The 21484-nt window shown below is 35.7% G+C and overlaps 1 protein-coding gene across 5 annotated transcripts in view; it reads right to left on the minus strand.

Annotated features, from left to right (window-relative positions):
• Positions 1–267: 267 nt before the first annotated feature.
• Positions 268–21484, minus strand: part of PTBP3 (polypyrimidine tract binding protein 3) — a 117411-nt gene continuing 96194 nt past the window's right edge. For 4 of the 5 annotated variants that reach the window (XM_011941795.1, XM_011941782.1, XM_011941802.1 and 1 more), the window contains 7 exons: positions 16818–16895; positions 14117–14256; positions 13491–13524; positions 10491–10583; positions 9526–9742; positions 5987–6064; positions 433–5837 (listed from right to left, as the gene is read on the minus strand). In XM_011941795.1, coding sequence (XP_011797185.1) covers positions 5705–5837; positions 5987–6064; positions 9526–9742; positions 10491–10583; positions 13491–13524; positions 14117–14256; positions 16818–16895 — 773 coding nt within the window. In that variant the 3' untranslated portion in view covers positions 433–5704. Of the gene's footprint in view, positions 5838–5986; positions 6065–9525; positions 9743–10490; positions 10584–13490; positions 13525–14116; positions 14257–16817; positions 16896–21484 lie in introns of all 5 variants that reach the window. The other variant, XM_011941790.1, reaches the window with a different exon arrangement.

Here is a 21484-nt window from a genome sequence, read left to right on the forward strand (position 1 = left end):
GCCCCGGCATTACAGGGCGGTGCCAGAGAAGGTGTGTCATAAAAACATTAGGAAAGCACTTTGCTCCTCAAAATGAGAATTATTCCTAAATGAAGACAGAGACAGTTAGTAGACTTTGTGTTTTTCCCAAACACTGTTTGTGTTCGCTGTTCTCTAACCATGACACGTTTAGATGGATGGCTATGGAAAAGAAAAGAAAATAGGACATCATTAGAATTACAGGTAAGACAAGGGGAAACCCAAAGTACAGACAAGAACACAGAAAAATTTTAAGAGAGTACAGATGTCATGACATTTATTAAAAGGCATGCTACAATGCTATATTTGTTAGGAAAAGAGATTAGAGATATCAAGTAATAGCAAATATACAAACTGAACGAAAATGGAATATACTGTAGTGTACAGAAGCTTGAATTAACCATGCACTACGCATTTAGAAAATATGTTTTTTAATATTTTATCTTCTCTTTGCATTTATAACATAATTCACTTCAACAATCACAGAATCCTTTTTTTCCAATGCCACAAACTCTGTTACAAATGAAAGCTGGTACTGCTGCTTATCCAAAATATACAAGACAATTGATGTTTTATATAAAAACCACTTTGTAAGTTCACTTGTTCCCAAAAACCTTTTTTTTCTTTTTTGGCCTTGTTTAAAAAAAAATGTTGTTACAAATATTTACAGCATTTTCTTCTGTTAGATGAACATTCTTACAAACTGAAAAGGGGAACTTTGATGAACAGACCATGTAAAACACCAGACAATGTCAGAGGCTCCTAGCTGTGCTATTTTTTTTTTTTCCTTAGATACAGTACTGGAAATGCCCATCAAACTCATCATCCTAATCCATTCTGTTCACACTGTAACTCCCATTTTCTCTAAGTAGTCTATGCAACAGTAGGCAACAGAAAGTCAAGGCCGCTCTGCACTGGGTCTTCTTTCAGAAAGGAGCTTGGGGAAAATGCAAAATGCTTCACAGAGAGGAGTTAAAACCACAACAGTCAGTCTTTGGTCAGAGCAATGAGGTGACATTTTGATGCAAAACTTTGCTTGGTCAGCAATCTTTATAATTGGTACTTTCTGGATATGGGATGAATTTTTAAAAGATCTAGGAAACAATGGTAAGGGGAAAAAAAGGCCAGAGTATGATTTTTTTTTTTAAATGGCATCAAAAAAATAGCTATTCAAATATTTGTTATTACAACTACTACATAGATCCAAGAAGTGAAAATAACACAACAACAACAAATCAGTTGACGATGCTGATTTCAGCATGCCTTAGGCATCTTTCAATTATGACTGTGATCACCAAGGTCACTGGACCAGACAGATATCCCTGTTCTCTGGAACATATGCCTCAGGTTACAAAAACTAAGGAAACTACCACAAAGATTTCAAGCAGCTCTATTCTTGGACCTGCACGATGCTCTATAATGAATATTATGTGATAAAGGCAAAAGTGTAACTGAGACTTCATTTCTACAGTTACGATTCTTTGCTTGGATAGATAGTTGGTGGGATGACATTCTTTTAAAACTATATAGTACATATTTCCTGAAAACCAGAATACTGATACTACTTTAGTCTCAAATAGGAAGAAAAGGTCAATTAAGACTACTGAAGAAGGCACATAAACTTTGGTCCTGTTTTTTTCTCCCACTATAAAACCCTTCAAACTAAGATTTTAATATTTTCTATATTTTAAACCACTCACAACTAGCTGTTAAAATTTGCTCTGAAAAAAGACTGCTAATAGTCTTGTAGATAACAACACAACTCTTTTAAAAGACAGCTGAGTTATATTTTCAAATTTTGTGCAATCTAAGTTGTATTTCTTTTAGCACAATAGTAGAGTATTTTAAGTCTGGCAGTTTTATTCTTGTTAACAACAGATCAAGACAAAGGAAAGGTTAAGAAAAATGCTTTATGCATCATCATGCTGTCTCTTTTTGGTTTTAAAAATAGCAGTACACACATTAGGTTTTCTAAGAGATAGGTGGGGAAAAACACATGTACTTTTGAGTTTGTCATTTTTTTGTCCAAAAATATCTCGTGGGAACAGAAGAGAAACTGCATGACAAAATGCTAAACATATAAGCATTGCTGACTGATGGCATGGAGACACTGAAAAGAACAGAGAGCCAGGCGTGATGGTTCATGCCTGTAATCCCAGGACTATGGGGAGGTGGAGGCAGGAGAATCACTTGAGCCCAGGGGTTGGAGACCAGTCTGGGCAACATAGCGGGACCCCAAAAAATAAAATAAAATAAAATAAAAAGAAATTAAACAGAGGCGTTCATAGGAACCACTTCTCATCAACTAAAGCAGAACCCATGATCATCATACTAGCTGGAACCAAAGAAGACCTTGCTCTTATAAGGAAACAGACAGGCAGAAACGATATCTCCAAAAACTGAGCTCCGCAACTTTTAACAGCAAATCAGAAACATTACTTCAAATAACTCTTTACAATATTTAGTCTTAAAGAATTTATGACATTCTGTAAGAGCTACTGAGTAATTCTGATACTCTCCAGTAAGTATCAGTTAAGATACTGGGTCATTCTTCTATTTGTATGTTACACAAAGCACATTTTACTGCTATGCAAATTATTCAAATCTCAAAGTAAATCATTTTGGTGTAATTTGCTACTGTTAAATATGTACTGCTATTTTTTAAAGTCCTGAATATATATACTTTGTGTAGAAGTCAAGATACCTTGAAAAGTGATGACAATACTCCTTAAAAATAAAGTAAATAAACTTAAAAATAGGATCCTATGGTAGATCAACAGAGAAAAATTAACCATTGCTGGAAGATACTGAATAAATGCATGCCAAAACAGAAATACACAGATCTAGTTTTTCCACCATCCTGATTTTTAATCTTTTTTACAAAAACTATGCCAACACAAATACTGTAGACCTCTATAATTCAAACAGCAAATAGCTTAATATGGACAACATCCATGTGCTACAGCTAATTTTAGACACAAACTGATGGTTTCAAACATGCTATTTTAAAACAAGAACACCCCACATCTCCAAATCTTAATTTGGTTAATTTTGTCAATAAATTAAAATGTATGTAATGTGCATATGTATATACAACTATAGAAGAGTGTATTTATGTATATACACTTATCTACACACACACATTCACACACACACAAACACACCCCTACACAAATCCCTGAAAAGGATTCAAATGTTCTCTCTCAGACTTAAAAGGCCATTCCCTACTTCAAAATTACATTCAACATCACTATGATCTCCCTTCCATTATTAGCAACTTTGCTACACTTATGCTGAATGTTATGAGAATCATGAATTAATAAATTACACAGTAATTCCTAACTTAAAGTAAATGAAATAATCCAATTTAACATGGCACTGAAAATTATAATAGTGCCTGTGTGGAAGGAAAAAAAAAAAAAGCAAATTTTGGGAGATTTTGCAAAGAAATTTTTTTCCTCCTTCATATACCCCTTGTGTCTAGGTAAAAATTTATTTCGTAAGTAAAAAAACAAACAAAAAAAAACCCACAACTACACACATGATTATATCCATCTATTGAGCTAAACTGATCCATTTGAAAAGTCTTAACTTAGTATCCTTCCTTTCTATTCTACCAACTAAGTGTTGCTCAGTGGTGAGTGAATTCTGCTTTTTAAACCATCTGTATCATCTCTTGCAGTCTCTATTTTTCGGTAAAATTTCTTCTGTAAAAACCTCCCTATCTTCAAATTAATCACTAGAATATAGCAAAGAGATTGAGATTTTCTTAATTTTTACTTTTTAGAGAAGGGGTTGCACTATCTTCCAGGGCTGGAGTGGAGTGGCTATTCACAAATGTGATCATAGCACACTGCAGCCTCCAGCTCCTGAGCTCAAGTGATCCTCTTGCCTGTAGCCTCCTGCCTACAGGCTCAGCCTGTAGCTGGGACTACAGGCGCACACCACCACGCCCAGCAAGATGTTCTTTACTCTTTTAAAAGTTGAGATGAGACACTTTCATAATCTGAAAAGTGTAAAAGGGGTAGACAAAAAAATGACCCTTTTGACTACTTCTGCTTTAAAAAATTCTGATCAAGAATTGAAGGAATAATAGCAGTTTCTTATTAAAAAGAAACCATTTTACATTATACAATCACTGAAGGAACATTAAAATGTACTCTTACATTCAACAAAAAAGAGAGGGACAGAGCATGAGAAATAACCCACCTTCTCATACTCCAAATATGTGGGCACTCAGTAATGAAGTCACATTAACAAAGAAAAGCAAGTTCTCGCTTGAGGACTGAGAAAGACCAAGTAATCCTGAGACAAATTCTGATGGGTGATAAAGATGAAACTGAGATTGCACTCTACAGCCCCAAATTGATATGCAATAACCTCTATCAGTCACAATGTAAAGAGGCCTACAGGTGTGCACTGCATTATTCCCAAAACCATTCACCCCCCACACCGTCTCTGCACCAAGCACCAAAAATTTGATAAAAACTATTACTTATTGAAAACCACTTAAAATTGCAATGAAAAAAATGTTAAATCCTTACCAAAACAGAGAAAGGAAAAATAAAATGCTTAACAAGCCCACAATATAGTTTTCCAGATATTTAAACTCTAACCTATTGTATCTTAAGCACATAATAAGGCACATAATAAGAAATTAAGTAAATACACAGTAATTCTGAGTATTAGAGATTATAGTGGTACAAAAAACCCTTGAGATTAATTTTTTTCTAAAAGAAGACCTTACCAAAAATAACTTTTAAAAAATCTGTCAAACCATATGATAGACCTGAATATTTTCCTTAAGACTGTAAACTTTTTTTCTGAAAACAATTATAAAAAAGTAGTTTATAAGTAGGATTATTTTTCTTTAAAATTTTCCAAGATCATATTACTTGACAAAGAAGTGTCATTTTGCAATTTAAAACATGATTTTTTCCTAATAAAATTATTAGTTATTCTGACATCTTCTTAACAGATCCTAGTTGGATTCCACTTAATTTCCCTGGGGACAGCTGAGACACTGCATTTTTCCAAATAGTTTTAAAAAGTTAAAGATAGACATTATTTAAAGGAGTGTCTTACAGTGAAAAAAAGAAATCATTCAAAGAAAACATGCAGGTTTATAAATCTGCTTCCAACACAACTCAATGTGTTTATGCATAATAACCATCAATATATGGCAAAGATCTGATGTACTTTATAAGTGAATATAATTTCCTACAACAGTCAGACTTCTGATTCAAAGTTATTAAAACTTGGTCGTAAGTGATTTAAGTTACTTACATCAAGTAATTTTAGAAGTCTGTATTTAAATTTTTTTTAAGTACAAATGAGTTTAGAAATGTTGTATAAGGCTGACCTGGACCCAAACTAAAACAAAGTTAATCCTCTTCAAATCTAATTTAATATAGGGAATAAAATTATTGAAAAAAAAAAAACCCATTTTTTCCTGAAGGTTATTTTTGTAGAAACCCATGGTAAAAAGGGAAACGAAACCTTTGACTGGCAAGGGGGGATATAGAAAAAAAGAACATCCCTTGATTTTTAAAATATACTTGAATATCAAACTCAGAAAGAGTTATTTTTGTCAAAGAGGCAAAATTGGTCTTGAGCTGCTTCAGTCTATGTCTGAAGGTTTTACTGAAATTATGGTCCAGTTTTAGGAGAAAAATTCACAGAAAAGTCAGATTGTAGATTTTGAGAAGGAAACTCTGAGGTGGTGATTTTCTCCAAGGTCATGGTTATGAAGCTCAATGAGGGCCTGAATTGCTTCTTCCACAGATCCCAACTGAATGAGCGCCATTTTGCGATCTTTCCTGAAAATGGTGTAAGAAATACAGAAAGTATTTAGAATGAATTTTGCTTCCAAACTCCTTCCCCCATCAGAAGACTTCACTGAACTACCTTTAAAATTTGCATACCACATTAAATAATTTTAATGTATTTCTTGAAAGCAAAGACTTACTGAAAGAATTTAAAAGCCTTCACTGAACATCCAGCTTCTATGAAAAGGTTCTTCAGATCATCCACTGTAACAGAAGGGCTGTGAAAACATCAGAGGGAGTCAACTACCTGGGCCCCATTCTCAAGTGAAGCAGATTAACTCTTGCAATCATCAAATCTCTCAAGTACATTTCAAACAGAATTACTAAACCATATGACAAAGATTTGATTTGGAAGTTCCCTGAAAGATGTTCAAAAACTGACATGTACCCTTAAGTAATGGAATTTTGTCTCAATCCTTGCAGAAGACACACGCAGGTATATAAAGGGCAAGAAAAATCTTTCTATATTCTTTTTTCTTTTAAATGTAGCTGAGCCTGGAATCTATATTTATTCTTATTAGTCATACCACTGGCTTCAGTAATCAACTGTAGTACTTCCAAAGTTTCCCAGCTCTGACTTGTCTGCTACAGTCTGGAGTTCCACATTTTCAACTGTTTGCAGGGTAATTCTGAATGTATGTGGCTGCCAGGTTCTAAGGAGGCCCCCAATTATTCTTGCCTGCTTATATTCATGCCCTTGTTTATTCCCCTCCCATAGAAAACAGAAACACTTAGGATACTGTAGAAATGACAATGTGTGACTTCTGAAGCCAAGAGACATTGTGGTTTCCACTATGTCCTCTCCTGAATCATCAGCTTTGGAAGGACACCATCAAGACATTATGGAAAAGTCCTCATGACAAGGAACTGGGGCCTTTGGTCAACAAACAGGGACATGACTAAGCCATTCTGGAAATGGATCCTCTACCTCCAGATGACCACATCCTTGCCTCGTATCTTGATTGCAACCTTATGACAGACTCAGCCAAAACCACCTAGCTAAGCCACTTCTAGATTCCTGACTCGCAGTAACAGTATGAGATAATACACATTTACTACTGCGTTAAGTTGTTAAGTTTGGGGTGATGTGTTACACAGCCATACATAACTAATATAGTGGTCTATCACATGACAGTCAACTGACTAAAAGTAGATTCATCTCACAACTGCCAATGAGGACAGTACAGCAGAACAATCATTAGCTCTGTAGGAAGACAGACCTGAGTTCACGTTCTATTCCTCACTCGCTTGTATATCACTTTGAGTAAATTATTTAACCTAAATCTCAGTTTCATTAATACAATGAAAATACTGACCTTACTTCAAAGGTTATTATGGATAATAATGCCAACAACAACATGGAATAGTGGATACCAGGAGCTGGGAGTTAGGAGGGAAAAGGTGGTTACTGCTTAATGGGTACAGAGTTTCAGTTTGGGATGATGAAAAGGTTCTACAGAGGGACAGAGGTGACAGTTGCAAAACAATGTGCAAAGTACTTAATGTGAATGTATACTGGACTGTACACTTAAAAATAGTTAAAATTGTAATTTTTACATTACGTGTATTTTATCACAATGTTTTTTTTTTTTTTTTTTTTTGAGACGGAGTCTCGCTCTGTCGCCCGGACTGGAGTGCAGTGGCCGGATCTCAGCTCACTGCAAGCTCCGCCTGCCGGGTTTACGCCATTCTCCTGCCTCAGCCTCCGGAGTAGCTGGGACTACAGGCGCCCGCCACTTCGCCCGGCTAGCTTTTTTGTATTTTTTTAGTAGAGACGGGGTTTCACTGTATTAGCCAGGATGGTCTCGAACTCCTGACCTCGTGATCCGCCCGTCTCGGCCTCCCAAAGTGCTGGGATTACAGGCTTGAGCCACCGCGCCCGGCCCACAATGTTTTTTAAAAAAGGTTGTTATGGAGATTAAATGAGGCAACATGTGTAAAGCACCAGTACAGTACCCAGAACTTGAAAGAATATTAATATCCTTTCCTCTTCTTCCTACATGTCCTCTGTAGGTTGCAACTAGAGTCCAGCTCCTGCGTGATGTGATATATTTAAAAAGCTAACAACGAAGCTGGGCACAGTGGTTCATATCTCTAATCCCAACACTGTGGGAGGCAGATTGCTTGAGCTCAGGAGTTAAGAGATCTGCCTGGGCAGATGGTGAAACTGTCTCTACAAAAAAATACAAAAAATTAGCCGGGCATGCCTACACCTGTAGTTCCAGCTACTTGGAAAGCTGAGGTGGGAAGATCACTTGAGACTGGGAGGCAGAGGATGCAGTGAGCTGAGATCATACCACTGCACTACAGCCTGGGCAACAGAGGGAGACCCTGTCTCAAAAAAAATCTATTAATTAAAAAAAATTAAAAGCTAATGATGACAGGTGCCTGCCTCAGTATCTAATTGTTGTCCATTTACCCTACACTCCATAGTAACGAGCTGCTAAATTTCTTGGTCCATGTAATAATCTACTTTTTTTTTTCCCCCTTAACTCTACCAGTTTCCTGGCTGGTATGAGGTTTGATCCATTGCCCAACTTGGATTCAAGGTTTCTCCATGTAGCCTAACTGGAGACCAGCAGGGAGGCTGGGTATTCACATTCTTCTGAATAATTATTCTCTATTCCTATTCACTTCCCATTCTCATTCTCAATAATGTTCCAGACTTCACCCCTCTCTACACCTTCAAGTTTTTCAATTTTTACACACATACACACACATCCCCCGCAGCTTTTATCTCTTTTCCAAAGTTATCCCCCTTTATGTATTAGTTCAAATTATACAAAACTGCCATTTTTTTGTTGTTGTTTTAACAATTTCCAAAGTCCATGAACAAAACTGCCATTTTCGTAGATTAAGGACTTCAACAATTAGGACAGAGATTGCCAAATATTTTCTTTAAAGGGCCAGACAGTAAATATCTTAGGCTGTATGGGCCATATTGTCTCTGCTGTAACTAATCAGTTTTGCTGCTGTAGCTCAAAAGCAGCCATAAATAACATGTAAGTGAATGAGTACAGCTATATTACATGAAACTTTATAAAAGGTGAAATTTGAATTTTATATAATTTTCTCATATCACAAAATATTTTGCTTCCATTTTAAAATGTAAAAATCATTCTTAGCTCACAGGCCATACAAAAACAGCCATAGGCTATAGGTTGTCAATCCCTGAGTTTGAAGATAACTAAAGCACACATACAACACTGGTTAATAAAGAGACCTGTACAGTGGCTACAGGAAAATAACTTTTAGCTTTTAAGTAATTAACATATCTATGGCTTTACAGCTTGTAGATAAAAAGTACAAAATCCATTTTTACCAAATTCTTAAACAATTTATTTGATTTTGTTGTATTGGTTAACATAAGAGTCATTACTTCTTCAAAGGGATGGACAAATATGTGCCAATGGAATACTTCTGCCTAAAATTATTTTTATGACCTTTTTATAACTGAAAAATAACTAGTTGTGAATTCTCCATTTGGAAATAAAATTTTAAAACAGGTATCTTTCTATTTTAGAGTGTAGGATTGGAGATAACCTTCTGAAGGCATGATGGTAAATAAAGACCAGGACAATTGCTAGGTTAGAACAATTTCAGAGGTTTTAACCTCTCCCAAATCACATACTGTAGATTATTAATCATCTAAGTGATTAATAACTTATTAGGTACATACGGAATGTTGGAAAGATGCAGAGTGGCTGATGGTGGAAAGATATTCTGGAAGTTTTTAGAGCCCGGCTTTTTAAAGCGATGCAAAGGACTATTGCTGAAATCCTTAGTCAGACCTTGGTCTTCTTGTCCCTCTCGAGGAAGCTGTACTGCTTGATGTTTGGACAGTGTAGCACGAAGCACTTTCCCATAAAGTCTCTGACCACTTAGATGGTTCATTGCTAGCGCATGGGAAGAAAATTTTTAAAATTCGGGTATTAGGATAGATTTCTCAGTAATATCTGTCAACATTACCATAAATTATTTTTATGTAGTTATTTAAAACTGTATTGCCAGTTTGAGGGTGAAAAGGGTTTCAAAACCCAAAAACCCTTAAGGAAATATGTTAAATTACTTTATTTTACTATAAGAAAAGCAATTCAAAACAAACAAAAAATATTTTCTGAGCAGAGTGCTATGAAGTTTCAGAGTGCCTGGAACACAGTAAGTATTCATGAAATGGTTACTGAATACATTAGTTTTGTTTCAAGCAAGGCATTTTTGTAAGAAATTTTGAGTGAAACTTTACAGCTTTTTTAACAGTGAAGCCATTGAACCCTTTCTTGCATCATCATTACAAAGTTTACCCAAACTTTTAAGCCACTCAATGGTTACAGAAAACTTATTTTGGAAGGAAAATAAATAAATAAAATAAATAAAACAAATCATGCTTATTAAACTTAATGGAAAAATGCTAGGGTCAAAGCTCTAGACATTAATATGTTCAAGTAGACAAATGAACTTCAGACTTAAAAGAGTAATGAATGTTTTTAAATCTTAACATATAGACAGATGCTTTATGAAGGCATTATCACAAGGAGGTGTTCTTTTATAAAATCATATTCCTACTAGCTGTTTGTTTATTTTGAAGGAAAATTCACACACAAAAGGGGCAAGTTCACATTATTATTAATTATTAATCATTAGTACCTAGCTGAGCTTGATTTGCATCTGCCATCTGAACCAAGGCATTTTCTTTCTTATTAAACATAATCTTCACTCGATGTACATCACCATAGACTCCTAATTAAAACAAAACAAAATACTGTGTTTAATGTCTGATTGTGTTGTGTTTAATTAATTTTACTAATATACTTAAAGAAGGCATTTCTTATACTATATACTCTCCCTTGGCAATTCCATACATACACTTGCAAATTTTTATCTCTTCCAAGTTCCAGATCTATTATGTACTTACTCTTTTTCACTTGGACGACCCATAAACACTGTAAACTTATTACATCCCAAAATGATTCATCCCCCCTTTCCTCTCCCCACTCCCAGTATTCACTAAGGCTGTAGATAAATACCATCATTCACAGAGTTGCTCCAGTCAGACACCTGGGAGTCATCTTTTGACTTCTTCCTTTCCTCAAACCCTCACACCCACCCAATCAATCACCAGCACCCATTGATTCTATGGTGTAAATCTCTCTCATTTTTCCACCTCTCCCAATCCTCACTACCATCAAAGTTATCAACACCATTTCATACCAGGACTACCACAACCTAATTGATTCTAACTAATCTTATTACCCTCGATTTTTCTACCCTAGTGTTCCCCAAAGTGGGTCCCATATCCTAAAAGAGGAGTAAAATGATTCACTGGGGTATGGAAAGATAATAATCCAACTCTATATTACTCTGTTTATATAAACCAATATAAAAAAACCACAGTTTTTGAATTTTTAATATATAGATAAAATTAAAGCCAACAGGTTTTAGTTGTCAATTCCAGTCTCACTTGATTTATTCACTCAGTGTATTACAATATATTTCGGTTTATGTGCTACAAAGTATCATCAATATTATAAAAATAAGATCTTTCAGCAGGGCACAGTGGCTCACATCTGTAATCCCAGCACTTTGGGAGGCCGAGGTGGGTGAATCACTTGAGGTCAGGAGTTCGAGACCAGCCTGGCCAACATGGTGAAATCTCATCTCTACCAAAAAACACAACACTTATCCAGGCATGGTGGCGCACACCTGCAGTCCCAGCTACTGGGGAGGCTGAGATGGGAAAAGTACTTGAACCTGGGAGGTGGAGGTTGCAGTCAGCCAAGATTGAGCCACTGTACTCCAGCCTGGGTGACAGAAAGACTCTGTCTCAAAAAAAAAAAAAAAAAAAGATCTTTCAATAGTTGCTAGCTGCATCATTATCATACTAACGGCACTTTAAAAATTTAAAACAGAGACATGTATTCCGAATTTGCTACCCTTCTCAGAAATAACTGGATGGTGACATAACTATTCTTTAAAAACTAAACATACACAATTTGTTTTACAAAATGTGGGTGTTTATGTTTTGTAGAGATGGGGTCCCACTATCTGGCCCAGGTTGGTCTCAAACAATCCAATCCTCCCGCCTTGGCCTCCCAAAGTGTTGGGATTACAGGCATGAGCTACTGCACCCAGTTGTTTATTAAATGAGTGAGAAATTAACTACTTTTAGTATGAAACATGCTTTGGCTAGGAAAGAGTCATATTAAAATGTATTATTAATACATGATTTTATTACTGAAAATTACACACATCAATCATTAATAAAAAGTTTTATAGTGACTGCAAATGAGCATGAGGAATTTCTTTGGGGCAATGAAAATTTTCTAAAATTGGACTGTGGGATGGCCACACCACTGTGAATTTACTAAAAATCTTTGAGTTGTAAATCCAAAGCATGTAAACTGTATGGTTGTAAATTACATCTCAAAAAATTCCATTTAAAAAAACCTATCAGCCAGGTGCTGTAGCTTGCACTTATAATCCTAGCTACTCGGAAGGCTGAGGGAGGAGGACTGCTTGAGCCCAAGAGTTTGCAGTGAGCTACGATCACGCCTTTGCACTCCAGCCTGGGCAACAGAGTGAGACCCTGTCTCTAAAACTATCACATTCAAAAAATTTGGAAACAATTTTCTATCTTATTTTAAAAATCTTACAAATGAAGCATACCAGTGAATTTTAACTCTATTTGTTAGACATATTCAAATACAACAGTTTTCAAGATCCACTGATTTAAGAGGAAAAAATCTAACTTTTCTAGGTAAAACACGACAAACATTGGTGGATTCCATGAAAAAATTAATGAAATAATTATTGAAGTACAGCAATAATGAAACCCCTGCATTTAGATTATATATCTTTATGATTTATCTTCTTCAGCCATGACAACCATTAAAATAAGTAGTAAAATAATCTACCCTTGGAATACTGAATCAAAATGAAAACAAGGATTTTTAATAATATTAAAGCATATTAAATCATACTGTTCATTATTAAATGTTGATCTTTTTATGGAAAAATAAACTCATTAATAAAAATCTTTAAAATAGTAAATATTGCTTATTTCATTGTTCTCGTATTTCCATGCTGTTAGAAAGTTTGGAGACTATTTTAAAAACCTGAATCGCATTATGCCACTCTCTTCCCTTAAAACTGTTCAATGGCTTCCAATTTTTCTTAGGTAAAAGCCAGACTCCTTAACAAAGCTTTCAACAGCTCTTCACGATTTTGACCCTATGCAGCTGTCCACCTTCGCCAGGTCTCTGTTATGCGCGCCTATGCTCACAACTGGGCTTCCTTCACTTCCATGTACCAGGACCCATCTCTCCCCTCTCCCCTCCTCTGTGAAGACACTGCCCCCACTTTCTGCCTGGCTGATTCTCACTCATGTTTAACAAGTCAGTTTAACTGCCATTTCTATTGAGTCTCTCTGCTAAGTTAGGTCTCCCTGCATTACACTCCCTTTACAAACCTCTATTTCCCATATTATAAATCATCATTGTAATTACTTACTAAGTCTTATTCACTGTTTTATCCTCAGTGTCAACACAATACTTGGCACATAGAAGTAATCAATAAATATTACTAAATAAGTGAAATGTGCTCAATTCACACCTGTAGACAATATTAAAATAGCAAAAATGAACTTACCAAATAGGATAAAAAGCCCATGTGGTGTGATAAGCTGTAAAGGGTAACACAAAATAAGTGTCTGACAATAATTTAAGGAAAAATTGAAAATAAGTTTATTTATACTGTAATGACAGTTGTTTTTATTTTAAAGCATGGTTTTATATGCTTCTTCTGTATATACTAGTGATGAATTTTAATACAAGTTCTTAAAACAAACTTAAGCATTTTAATTTGAATACAACCCTGGATCAGAAGTTACCATGGCTAGACATGGTGGCTCACACCTGTAATCCCAGCACTTTGGGAGGCTGTGGGTGGATTGCTTGAGCCCAGGAACTCGAGACCAGCCTGGGCAACACAGCAAGATCCTGTTTCTACAAAAGAATAATAATAATTTAAAAATTAGCCAGGTGTGGTAGTGGGCGCCTGTAGTCCTGGCTACTTGAGAGCCCGAGGTGGGAAGATCACTTGAGCCCAGGAAGCAGAGGTCGCAGTGAGTGACTGCAGCACCACACTCGAGCCTGAGTGAAAGAGTGAAACCCTTTCTCAAAAAAAGAAAAAAAAAATAAGAAAGAAAAGAAAGAAAAAAGCGCTACCATACCTTCTCCTGAAAGACTATTTACATATAGTACTTTTCAACTCACATCAGGATTGAGATTCGTGACGAGTAGAACAGAATTTCCTGGTATACCACTAGCCCCAGGAATGGCCATCCTTCCAGTGACAGCAGAGGAGGTGATTGTGAGAGGACCAAGAGCTCCAGGAACAGCTGGAACTGATAGACCTTTTAAAAATACCAGAAGCATTTCATATTCTAATTATTTGAAGAATTGTAACACTTGATAGAATTTAAGTATATAAAGAGGAAAGGAAAAATACAGAAAGAAAATGTGTCACAGCTACCATAAAGATACTGAAGGCCAGTTTTCTGCCCTGCAGAGTCTGTCTGCAAGCTGAGCTCCTCATCTGTAGACATTATTATACTTAGTGCTCTATTATTCACACAGTACTCTGCAGAGTAACTGAACTCACTGGGCCTAACGCTATTAGGCTTTTCAGAGGGTCTGTCAACTACAAACACTCCCTCTGTTTCTTACAATAGATACATCCTAATTCATACTGACTTCTACCATAAAATCAGATATGTATTTTTTTTAAAGTCCTTCAGCAAAAGTCAAAAACATGCATGCTAGGTAGTGCTATATGACATTTTATACTGGAAAAACATTTTGTGACTGTATAAAATGCTATATAAATATTATTTTGACCAAAATAGAAATTTACAGAATTCAATATTCTTTTGTAGCAGAAATGTTCTGACCTCTCTACTTCTCTAGGTATTATGGAAATACTGAAAGCTCAGTAACACCAGAATACTGACACTATACTTAAAACAGCACACTTTCCCACTATATTGTGTTCTCAGCTTAAAAACTGTCTAAGGTAAAACCTCTAGTTTATGCAAAATGAACCAATTCCTTAATTTAATGATTCTTTAAAATAAACAGTCTGGCCACTTTACCACATATCATGTAATTAAATTATAATATATTTTACATTCAGCCTATTCTGCTTGACAATCTAAGAAGGTCATAACTACCATCATCCATACCGCTGAATTTTAAAACTGTGCAGACCACATTCCCAGGCTGAATACTATTGCACAAAATCAATAGCCCTCACATGACATATTCCCATGCCCCAGCAGTCCAACCCTGACACTTTTGCATAACTTTTGCTATTTGTATGTCTGTTATACATGAGCTAAGAGCACAGTTCAGCCACACTGTAGGATGTGTGTGTGTTTATCTTCTATCAGCTTAAAAGTCTTATCAAGTCAGAAGCCCTCTTTTATTCATTTTTCGTCTTTCTTAATATTACTTAATATTTATACATAGAGTATATCTAAAAGAAATATCCAAAATGAGGGAAAACATATCAAAATATCCACCAATTATTAAACTTGGAGGAGCTTCAAAAATAAAACTATGTTTTTAACATGACAGGTAGAATATTCACTTAATTAAATATATGTTAAGATATACTAAAAACCACCAAGATGGTAAAATTTAAAACCTCAACCTTCATATCACTCTTTCTGTTAACTCCATCCTCTCCATCAAAAAGAGAGTAGTTACTGGCCGGGTGCAGTGGCTCACCCTTTAATCCCAGCACTTTGGGAGGCTGAGGCAGGCTGATCACTTGAGGTCAGGAGTTTGAGACCAGCCTGGCCAACATGGCAAAACCCCATCTCTACTAAAAATACAAAAATTAGCTGGGCGTGGTGACATGCACGTCTAGTCCCAGCTACTAGTCCCAGCTACTCAGAAGGTTGAGGCATGAGAATCGTTTGAACCCAGGAAGTGGAGGTTGTAGTAAGCCGAGATTGCGCCACTGCATTCCAGCCTAGGCGACAGAGCGAGATTCTGTCTCACAACAACAACAAAAAAAAAAAAAAAAAAGAGAGAGAGAGAGAATAGTTAAAATTCCCAGAATTCAAAGGTTAGAATATAAAGATTACTGCCAGAAAGTAGCTATGTTGCTTTGTGGTTACAGTCACGAATCAGTTTAAGGTGGAAATACATGGAATAGGCTTACCACTCTGTCATTCCCCTAATCACCAACCTCAGTGTTTTCTTTAGATGCCAGAGATAAAACCATAAAGTAATATTTTCTCTTTTCCTCCAATCATAATCAAATTCATTTTGCTTACTATTTGGAAAATAATGGGAGTCATTATCAAAGTATTAATCAACTCCTATCTCTTAATTATCTCCATTAGCTAGAGACAAAATATACATCCCCTGAAATAAACAGCATGCATACCCCTCTATGGTAATCTTCAAAACCCATTAATGACAAAAGGTTTTCTGAAGATGAATAGTGAATGTATAGTATGACTGTATATTTGTTGACTACTGTCAAAGGCATTGAAGGCCCAAAGATAAGACAGGTCTGTTCAACACATAATTGATAAGCTTATCAGTAAAGACAGAAGCAACTTAAACATTTTATATTAACAACTGCAAACGCAAATCTAAGGTTATTTAATATAGTTAGCCTACAGTTATTTGTGCCAAGAGCAAACAAAAATGATGCAGAACACATAATTATTGGATCCAAAAATCCAATATGGATTACTGGAATTAAGAATGGGACCAGAGAGAATAATTTGTAAATAACAAGGAAGCTATGTATCATACAAATCACTACACTTCTACAGCTGGTATATGTAATGCTTTATGGTAAACTCTTCAAATATGATAACATTCTTCATCTTGGTAAGTTCCTAGGAAATATACAACTTCATTAAAAGTCATTTCAAATCCAACTTAAAAGAATCACCTGTAGCTTGAGGAAATCCAATGGCTGGGGCAAATCCAGCAGCCCCTGCATATGGTGAAGAAATTATACCTGGTGCACCTAATGGGAAAGAGAAGCTAAAGTAAACACACTGCCTTCTATAAATATGGTTATGAAAGCAATATAAAACAGCTCCATGAAAGTGTATTACTAACAAAGAGATTCTGTTACGGAGTAAAGATCTGTTCAAAAGTGATCTTTAATGTATAAATTAAGAGCCTCTGCCACTTCCAAAGGCTAACCCCTTTCAATTGGGTTCAAGGACCAAGAGTACAGTTTAGCTGTTATTTAGTTTTGGACTAGCCTGAGATTCTTTCTCTTATTTAGAGCAAGATTTCATAATGAAAAATCAGTTACTTATTAAATGTTATTAAATCTGAATCTGTGGAGTAACTATGCTGATTTTAAAAAATGAGTTAAAATTCTTGCCTTTGAGAGGCTTACAAACTAAAAGTACGAATTATAGGAGATTCATGATGAGGGTCGAATGGTACAAATTCAAATGTATTACAACTGAAATAAGAAGTGATCACAGAGGATTCGCTGTGACTGGTCAGAGAAGTTTTCACTGGAGGTAAAACCCTTAGCCAGATATTATGTAATCAAAGAAGCACAGTATTTAGTGTGTACTAAATGCTAAACAAATGCTGGTCTTGTTTCCTTTAAGAAGCCTGGTGACTGTGTATCATCAACAAAAACGGGAGTCAGTTCCAATGGAGAGTCAGTTTTAGTAGACAAATGATTAATTTGGTTTGGGGGAACATCAAATTTGAGATGATGATGAAATATTCAAATAGAAATGGCCAAAAGTGGAAATAAGGGAGCAAAGTCAGATTATTATAAGAAAACACATAAATTTGTGAATTACCTGTGTAGAAATAAATGTGAAAGTCATACAAATGAGAGCTCCACTAAAAACGGCAGGAGACAAGAAATGAAGAAGGCTAAAGATACGGCCTGCGGGTATAGGTACACTTAAGCAATAGAAGGAAAGGGAATATGCTACAGAAAAGAGAAAGAGACTAGCCTTAGAAACAGGAAAAAAACATGGAATTATAGTACTTCAGAATCTAGAGGAACAGTTTCAAAAGGGGGATGGAGAGGACCTTCAATATAGGGCACAGAGAATGAGAAATGAAAAAGGTAAACAACAGTATTACAGAAATAGTGAGAGGTTGGACTGCAAACCTCAAAGTGGGGAGTTTGCTTTTTAATGATAGGGAGATGACCATATTTATAGGCACAAGTATGTAAGCTCTATTTGCCAGGAGTTAAAAACTCATATAATTTTATTTTCTTCATTAAAAAGATTTAATATAATTTATTCAATATGTAACTAATTACAGTAATCCAAGAAAATACAGTCACAAGAGACTGCAGGGATAGAATTAGCAGAAAGAATTGACACTGAGATTCAAAAAATGAGAGAAACTGACAGAATAATTGATGAAGTAAAAAGAGAGAGTAAAATCCATTTAACATATACATGTTGTGAGCATATCATGAGCTAAGCATTCTAGTGAGGAGTCTGAACAAAACAGACAAGATTTTGTCTTTGCCAAACTTACACACAAGTAAGCTCAAGATCATAGGTAAAATGATTCATTTTTACAACAGAAAACAGTATATTAAAGGCACAAAGGAAGACTTCACAAAGAAACCTCAAGATAGACACAAGCAATTATGAACATCTATGCTAGAAAGGCTAAAAACAAAGTTAAACATAAGGAGAGAGATGGTGGATATTGTATTATTGTTGCCAATATTCACTTGCCCACTTCTATATAACTGGCCAAACATGACTTGCAATGCCTTCTGGTGGAAGAGCACATATTTCCATGCAGTTCACACTGGGCTTGATCATGTTATGTTTTTCCCAAAGAATAACGGTGGAAATGACACGTTACTACTTCCACACAGAGCCTTCAAGTGGCATTACGGGTTTATACCTGCTCCCTTATTCTTGACTCTCTGCCACAAGAATGTCATGTCTCAAAAAGGAGTGATCTTTAGCATGGGCCCTACATAAAAAAGAGAAGTGGAGGATGGCAGCAAGAGCTTATTCACAGCTGCCGAGGCATGGGAAAGAAATAAACATTAATTTCTATCAACCACTGATGAGGGGGAGTAGTTGTTAAGCACAGCAAAGTGGCTAAACACAGATGGCTACAGAAAGGGTGAGCAGAGAGAGAGCTCTAGCAAGCAGATTTGAGAGAAATTAGGAAAGATTTTGAGATAACTATCATAGAACATTCAATAGAAATACATAAAAGGACTGGCAAACAATTATCAAGACCAAATTTAAATAACTGTTTCCATGTAAAATAAGATTAATAAGAACATTTGCTAAAATTTGATAAAACATGCATTTTTCAAGTGTCTATATAATCCACACTCCCTAAATGAGCAGAAACAGAAACATTATATAGCAAAGTAAGCCGTTAGACAATGGATTCATATCCTCATTTCAGAACGAGGCAATTACACAAAGCTTTAAGAAAAACATTTCGGATCTGAATGACTAAGAACGGATTCTTCACATCTGGAAAATGTACCACCATGATAGCAACCAAGGCAATATGAATTAATACATAACATTTTAACCTATGAAATCAGTTTATCACAGTGTTATTTCAAATAGCAAAATCCTAAACAAGCTTAATGTCTAAATTGGAGAATAATTAATATAAATCAACCTTACTGCAGAAAAATGCTCAATGAACAAGTATAAAGACTTTCTTTAAGAAACCTAAAAGTTGCCGAGATTATAAGGAGTAACTAGGCCCAAACTCTAACCCTGTGACACTGAGCTTTGGTTTGATCAGCTCACGGGGTAGCAGGCCAGAAGCAAATACCAGGGTTAGCCCATGGTGAGAAGTCAACAGGATACTCTCACTGCATTAACCTATCAGTATAAGCTGAAAATAATACCCTATCTACTATTCCTACCATCTTCAAAAGACTATGAGGAAGGTTTACTTTGTGACTAGCAGAGAAGGGAGAAAAGTCCCTGAAAAGTTCTAACTGACAGGAAGCTTTCACAAAAATTTACAGCCCAAATTTACATTTCTTGGAAGTCCAAAGGAAAATCAAGCTACGAATTTAGGTTGAAATGATTCTGAACATAGAGCCTTTAATGTTGCAGGCACAAGCAAATTCTCTCTGGAGGAACAAACACCTTAATCCCGAGCCTCAAAGGACAATCATAATTAATTCTCCAAGTAAAGTGAATAACTCATCCTCACTCTCCCCCACAAAAAACCCCAAAAAGTCAGAAATATCTAAGCAGAAAGAAAACTGCAAAAAATCTGAGATACTAAATTAAGCACATGAAGATTTAAATAGTATGTTTGAAAAAAGACATACAAAAAAATATCTGTAGTACAGGAGACACTTTTTAAAAATGAACCAAATAAAATTTCTGGAAATGAAAGCTACAATTGCTAAAATCTAAAATTACAGGACAGATTTAACAACAATTAAACTAAGTTGAAGAGCGTCATCAGTGAACTGAAAGTCAGGTCCTAAGAAATTATTCCAAATGCAGCCCAGAAAGGAAAGTAAGTTTGGTACACTGAGGACAGTATGGGGGTATAACATGTCTAATCAAAGCTCCAGAAAGACAGGAGAGAAATAGTGATAAGGGGAAATACATGAAAGGATAATTTCTAGAACCACTGAAAATAACAAACAATCCACTGACTCAAGAAGCCCAATGAGCTCCAATTAGAATAAAAATAAATCCTTAAATGAATACATCAAATACATCATACTGAAACTACACAAAAGAAAAAGGACGCCAAAGAAAAGGAAAATTCCTAAAGAACAGCCAGAAAAAACAGAGCAGTAGTTAGCTTGACAACTGACTTTCTCTTTTTTTTTAGAGACAGAGTCTCGCTCTGTCGCCCAGGCTGGAGTGCAGTGGCGCAATCTTGGCTCACTGCAAGCTCCGCCTCCCAGGTTCATGCCATTCTCCTGCCTCAGCCTCTCGAGTAACTGGGACTACAGGCGCTTGCCACCATGCCCGGCTAATTTTTTGTATTTTTAGTGGAGACAGGGTTTCACTGTGTTAGCCAGGATGGTCTCGATCTCCTGACCTTGTGATCTGTCCGCCTCGGCCTCCCAAAGTGCTGAGATTACAGGCGTGAGCCACCATGCCCAGCTGACAACTGACTTTCTAAGAGCAACAATGGAAACCAGAATACCATCGAATGGTATCTTTAATATGCTGAAAGAAAAAATACCTGTCAACCTAGAATTTTATACTCAGCAAAAATAACTCTTAAAATTGATAACAAAAGAAAAATATTTTGGGGCAAATAAAAACTTCAAATATGTTACCATAGACCTTTCCTAAGTGAAATACTAAAAAGTATCTTTCAGGCAGAATATAAGTGTTTTCAGATGGCCTGTCTTGAGTTGCAAGAAGGAATGAACCTAAAGAGTTATATATGGTTTAATCTAAATGAATACTGATTGTACAAAACAATAATAACAAATGGCAAGATTAAAGTCAAATAATGTAAAAATATAATAATATCACAGTAAGGAGGAGGTAAAAGGAGTCCAAGTGTCCTAATATTCTTCTATTATGTAAGAAAAGGTACAGCTATTAATTAACATTAGATTTTGGTAAAATGTTTGAAAGT

This window comes from Colobus angolensis, unplaced genomic scaffold (genome assembly GCF_000951035.1).
Source record: "Colobus angolensis palliatus isolate OR3802 unplaced genomic scaffold, Cang.pa_1.0 Scaffold103, whole genome shotgun sequence".
NCBI lineage: Eukaryota > Metazoa > Chordata > Mammalia > Primates > Cercopithecidae > Colobus > Colobus angolensis.